Source organism: Drosophila tropicalis, unplaced genomic scaffold (assembly GCF_018151085.1).
Source record: "Drosophila tropicalis isolate 14030-0801.00 unplaced genomic scaffold, ASM1815108v1 contig_1109, whole genome shotgun sequence".
NCBI classification, from domain to species: domain Eukaryota; kingdom Metazoa; phylum Arthropoda; class Insecta; order Diptera; family Drosophilidae; genus Drosophila; species Drosophila tropicalis.
Genome location: NW_027172477.1, coordinates 633725 through 639812, shown reverse-complemented (window position 1 = coordinate 639812; position 6088 = coordinate 633725). Strand labels below are relative to the sequence as shown.

The following is a 6088-nucleotide window of genomic DNA, read 5'->3' as shown; positions in this document are numbered from 1 at the left end:
CACTATTTCTCCATTATTTTCCTGACATTTTTGATCCTATTATTAGTTGTTGTTGCTCTAAAACGTCCCAATAGAAGTAAGACAATTCGAATGATTCAACACTCAATTCATTGCCTTTCATTAAACAGAGTCAGAGTAAATACACCCACACTTATTCATTTCTCTGTGTAGTTGTCACTCATTCGTTTGAAATCACTTTGAAGGGATTCATTCAACTAACATTTTCCTCTCATGCATTCAGCTCTCTAATTGTTTATAAAGTGTTATAAATTATTTAACGCATAAATCGAAATTACAAATTACAAGCCAAAGATAAAATTCTGAATTATCAACACTTCTTCTTTTATAGACCAAGAGTTTAACAACAATAAAAAACAGTTTTCTGTCTTGAAAAGTTCAAGGCCATTTAAGTTAATTAAATTTAACATATAGGTAGTTAATTAAATGATGAAGAATACTTATTACTGGAGAAATTATTTACCTTTCGTCTAACACGCACTTGAAAAAAAAAAAAAAAAAAAAAAACTGTTTTTAAGATTAAAACTTTGAAATATGTTTAGGAATTAGAGTTTAATTTCAATTTCACATTGTAGAGAGCACATGAAGAAAAACTTGTTTACTAAATTCGATTCGATTTCTGTGTCAATTCGAAAAGCGTTTTCAATCTTTTCGCAGCATTCAATTCTAATAATCGAAAAAGTGCACACACGAGATATTTTCTTTGCCCGTTGGCCAAGAAAATAAGAAGGAAATAAAAATACCGTCAACAATACTTAATGCGCGACAACAACAATAACAATAACACCAACAACAATAGCAACAAAGAATCATCAACCAACAAACTGAGATAACTGTAAACGAGTAATCATCATCGAAAATGGAACTCGAGGAACGAATCTTTAATGCCGCAGAATAAGAAGAAGGACGTCCAGACGCGCCAAGCGCGCAACGCAAACTGAAGGCAACAAAACACGCCAGGCCAGCCGCCTGGCCAAGATTCAATTGCTGGGCCAGGATATGCCGACAGCATAAAGCAAGCACTCGCACACACACACACACACACACAAGAATGCCAATATATACATAGAGGGACGCACCCACACATTGAGAGGCAACGGATTCATGGCTAGAGGCGCACCCAGCATGAAATCCATTAACACCAGCCATGGCCAGGGCAGATATCGCCTAGTCGTATGAGAATGTGGGTGGTAAGGTTGTATGTTCTATCGTTTCATTCATAAAATCCCAAAGTTTGCATTTTGTTTACGTTTTGAGGCTTTTGCCGATTGGGACGCCGGCGCAGACGCAGTCCAACCATTTCATTCATGCCACTTGTTGCTTCCCCCAACTCACATGGAAGGGCAGATTCGTTCAAATTTTCAAGCAATTGCCTGTCAATCCAAAAATTTCAAATTGTGGCCGAAAATTGTATTTGGCTCTAATGACTTAAGTGCTTTGTGTCGCCCTCTGACATCAACGACAGGGGCTATAAAAGGCCTTGGAAAGTCCTCAATATTCGGCAGTTCAAGATGTCAAATCCGACTGTGTTTCGCCTAATTTTGTTCAATTTGTTGCAGTTTAAAGTGCAAAATGCAATTGTATTTCATTGTTGGCCAAAAGACGGTAAAGTTTCTTTAATTGTTTAAGCAAGTTTCATAAAAGTGTCTCTAAGTTTTCAAATTTGGCTAAGATGTTTCCTTTTTTCGGTTGGTTAGTCTCCCAATAAAGAATAGTTTCTCAAAATTGGTAGATAACTTTTCCGTTCATTGAAATTTAATATGTTTCAGTCAGTTAGTGATTTTGACTTGTTTTCCAGCCTTATATTCACTAACTCAACTCATGAATGAAAACAATATATTCTCGCAATTTGTGGATATTGAAGAATCAAAGTATTTGGCCAATATACATAAAAATTACTTGGATACCGATTTGACAAAATTTGGTATTATCTTGGACTTGAATTGCTCCCAATCAGTGGCCGTAACTAATCAGGTAAGTCTTTGGCTTTAATGCTTATATTAAGTTTCTTTTTAACTCCGGCGAAGTCAAGTCGAGCTCGTCTATATAATCACAACTACCATTGGCTACTTTACGATGAGTCGGGTAATACGGACACAGTGATTGAGCATTTCAAACATGCCAATCTCAGCATTAATGCGGATATAACTTATATAAAGCCATCGTGTGACGAGAAGAACAACTATATACTCTACGATGTCTACAATAAGGGCAGTTGGCTAGGTGGACACTTGAATATAACAATCGATCAGAGTGTACATTGTAATCCAAGTCAGTGTGAGGTGCAAAAGTATCTAAGCACCTTACACGAACGGACTAGAATGCAGCAGCGACAGGATTTAACTGGCATTACCTTTCGCTTTGCCACTTTGGTAAATGACTTTAAACAATAATGAGTTAATTACACTAGAGAAGAAAACCCAGCAAATTATAGATTTCAGCAATGCCATTGAATTCGAGTATGGAGCAACTTTTGGCTTTTCTCAACAGTGAAGAGTCTAAGCATCTGGATGCCATTTCTCGCATGGGCTACCAAATAACGTTGCTCATGCAGCAAATGCTGCACTTTGGGTGAGTTTCTCGAACAACCGAAACAAATTGGTAGTCACCTAAAGCATTTTCTTTTAGCTTAAGCTACCATTTGGTGGAAACGTGGAGCATCAAAGACTACATTGGCGGTGCCATGGGACTGTTGGTCAACGAGTCAGTGGAAATTTCCAGTTCACCTTTTGTGCTTTCCTTGGATCGTTTACGGTTTGTCCATCCCATGATATATTTTAGTGAATTTCGTGCCGTTTGCATATTTCGTACGCCCCACAATGCGGGTATCAAGGCTGCCGTGTTCTTGGAACCCTTTCAGCCCAGTGTGTGGTTTGCCTTTGCCATATTGCTGGCATTCGCCGGTGTTTTGCTGTGGCTGATCTTCCACTTGGAGCATCGTCTGATGGAGCAGTATCTGGAGTTTATGCCATCTCTATTGACGGTTTGTCTAATAAGTTTCGGTTCAGCTTGCATACAGGCATCGTATTTGATACCAAAATCGACTGGCGGCCGATTCGCCTTCATAGCTGTAATGCTGACCTCGTTTCTAATGTACAACTATTACACATCGATTTTGGTATCCACTCTGCTGGGATCTCCGGTCCGTTCGAGTATCAGGACCATTCAACAATTGGCTGACAGTTCGTTGGATGTGGGATTCGATACGGTGCCCCATACCAAGGCCTATGTGACGGTAAGTGAAGTAAATATAATGCCCTGAAATTATCACATTAGAGAGAACTTTTTTTCATAGTCTTCGCAACGTCCGGACATACGCAGCTTGTTCAAACAGAAAGTGGAGGGCAAGAGGGATGCATCAAATATCTGGTTATCGCCGGAAGTCGGTGTGCTAAAGGTTCGCGATCAGCCTGGATTTGTTTATGCATCGGAGGCCTCCTTTATGTATCATTTCGTGGAGAAATACTATCGTCCACACGAGATTGCGGATCTGAATGAGATAAAACTTCGTCCCGAATCAGCACTCTATACGATTATCCATAAAAACTCCACGTACAAGGAACTTTTGAAACAAATTCAATCGCGAATGCTGGAGAGCGGCATAACATCGAAGCTAAGTCGAGCCTATATCAAAGTCAAAGTGCATACATTCTCAAAGAGTTATGTGATCAATGTGGGCATGGAATATGCGGCGCCTTTATTCATTTCCTTGGTGGTCTCGTACATAATTGCTTTACTCATTCTGCTAATGGAATTGACATGGCAGAAATGTGGCAAGGAAAAACTTAAGCGTTTAGTGCTTACAATTAGAGATCAATAATAGCTAAATTCAGTACCTACTCGCATCACAGTAAATAGGTATGTAAGTTGCTTTCAGTTTCCAAATTGCCCAATTAGACTGACGGTTCAGTTATCGTTATGAAAATCAACTTCTCAACGACCTGCCAGAAGGTATCATTAAGTTGTCAAGTTCCTTAAGCAGGTCCTCACGTCTTTCGTGGATGGATACTTGTTGTAGAAGATATTGATTATGTCAATGCTTTCCGACATTATGCTATTGCTCCTATAAAAAGCAACTGATTTCAGGTTAATTGTCATATTAGCTCAATAATTGTTCAGAGCCAAACACACAGATAAAATGCTCTTGTTATACAATTTTATTTTATATAATTTCTTAATAATGGCAAAACTAAATAATATATTAATATTACATTGTTGGCCAGGAGAATGTAACTAAGTAACTAACACTGGTTGAGAAGATTATTTTCTAAACAAAGTATATCTTCCTTTTACAGCACTGCTACGCTTCGCATACTTAGCCAACACTGGAAATGCTTACACCAATTACATAAATATTGGCACTGAAAATGTAAATAGAAATAATCTGCTAGAAATTATGATTAAGCATAATTTACTTAAGTTGGGCATTTTCATGGATATTAATTGTAATCAAAGTGATTATATTTTAGATGTGGTAAGTGGTGAGATCAACTGGATATCTCTGTTTCTTCAGTCGAAAGTTTCTTTCAGGCCAATTCGGAGCAACTCTATGGACCACGCTTACACTGGCTTATATATGATCACGGTTTTAGTTTTCAACGCATGATCAAACAATTCTCCCAGGCTCAATTATATATAAATACGGATCTCACCTATGTGATCAGGAATCCAACGAATAATCATTTCATCCTCTATGATCTATACAACAAGGGAAAGCATATAGGCGGACAACTAAATATAACTATTGATCGGGAAATTGCTTGTACAGAGACCCAATGCAATTTGCATCGCTATCTGAGTAATCTGTATGTGCGAGATCGTTTGCAACATAGGAGATTCCTAACCAATTTGACCCTAAGAATAACTGCAGTGGTAAGTTTGCCTCAGTTTTTTGCATAAATAATCAAATGAAGCATTCGATTTGTTTCCTTAGATAAATACCAAGCCATTGAATACTTCCATAGAGGAACTTTTAGAATTTCTCGGGAGTCAGAATCAGATAAATGTGGATACCTATGCTAGATTTTCCTTTCAGTCCAGAAAAATACTAATGGACATTCTGGGTTGCAAGTAAGTGGGCTAGAAAAGCAAACTGAATTACACTTTATTTTGTCGTTTTATCAGTTTCACGTACATTTTTCGAGATCGCTGGACCAGTGATGATCTAAGTGGAGGTCTCATTGGTGATCTGTGGGACTCTAAAGCTGATATTGCCACCGCTCCGTTTATCTATAGTCCATCCCGTGCAAGATATTTCCAAGCTTTAACCCAATTCTGCTCGTTTCGGGCCGTCTGCATGTTTCGGAATCCACAATCGGCCACAGCTGGTTTTAAATTTAGTGAATTTCTCGATCCATTCTGTTGGAGTGTCTGGTTGGTCTTTGTCGGAGTCTTACTCCTGGCCGGAGTAATTTTATGGCTAACCTTTCGCTTGGAACAACGCGAGTGGAAGCCATCGCTACTAACCAGTTGTTTGCTCTCGTTTGGAGCTGCCTGCATTCAAGGAGCTTGGCTCACACCCAACTCAACGGGTGGACGTATGGCTTTCTATGCCCTTATGCTGACTTCATTCCTCATGTACAACTATTACACATCTGTGGTGGTGTCCACTCTTTTGGGACAACCAGCCAAATCGAATATCAAGACCGTACAACAATTGGCCGATAGTAATCTAGATGTTGGCCTTGAGCCAGCTCCCTATATTAAAATCTATTTGGAAACATCAGACCAACCGGCTGTGCATAGTTTATATCTGAATAAGATAAAGAATAGCAAAAAATCACCTGACCGCATTTGGCTACCCGCTGAACAAGGTGTCAAATTGGTTCGAGAGCATCCTGGTTTTGTGTTTATAGCCGAGGCAGCCTTGTCCTATGAATTTATACGCAAATACTATTTACCCCATGAGATATGTGAGCTAAATGAGATACTGCTAAGGGAGGAGACGGTAACACATACTATGGTCCTCAAATCATCCCAGTATGCCGAATTGATAAAGCTAAGGTGAGAATACACTAAAAGATGAAAGATGAAATATAGTACTAAAGTGGAAAACTCTCCAGTGAGCTGC

General features: G+C 39.0%; 1 protein-coding gene across 1 annotated transcript; it reads left to right on the top strand.

Moving 5' to 3' along the window:
- Positions 1–1526: 1526 nt before the first annotated feature.
- On the top strand, positions 1527–6086 carry LOC137573470 (ionotropic receptor 75a-like). The gene is made up of 10 exons (XM_068285402.1): positions 1527–1623; positions 1817–1992; positions 2046–2390; positions 2453–2589; positions 2647–3253; positions 3314–3809; positions 4314–4492; positions 4549–4890; positions 4952–5088; positions 5143–6086. Exons 1-10 carry the CDS (start codon positions 1530–1532, stop codon positions 6023–6025), a joined length of 3396 nt encoding a protein of 1131 aa, XP_068141503.1. The 5' UTR covers positions 1527–1529; the 3' UTR covers positions 6026–6086.
- Positions 6087–6088: the final 2 nt, after the last annotated feature.

Coding starts and splice junctions, on each gene's coding strand:
- LOC137573470 (XM_068285402.1), top strand. CDS start 1,530: ATGTCAAATCCGACTGTGTTTCGCCTAATTTTGTTCAATTTGTTGCAG. Junction 1,993..2,045: donor CAGTGGCCGTAACTAATCAG/GTAAGTCTTTGG, acceptor ACTCCGGCGAAG/TCAAGTCGAGCTCGTCTATA. Junction 3,810..4,313: donor TGGCAAGGAAAAACTTAAGC/GTTTAGTGCTTA, acceptor TTCCTTTTACAG/CACTGCTACGCTTCGCATAC.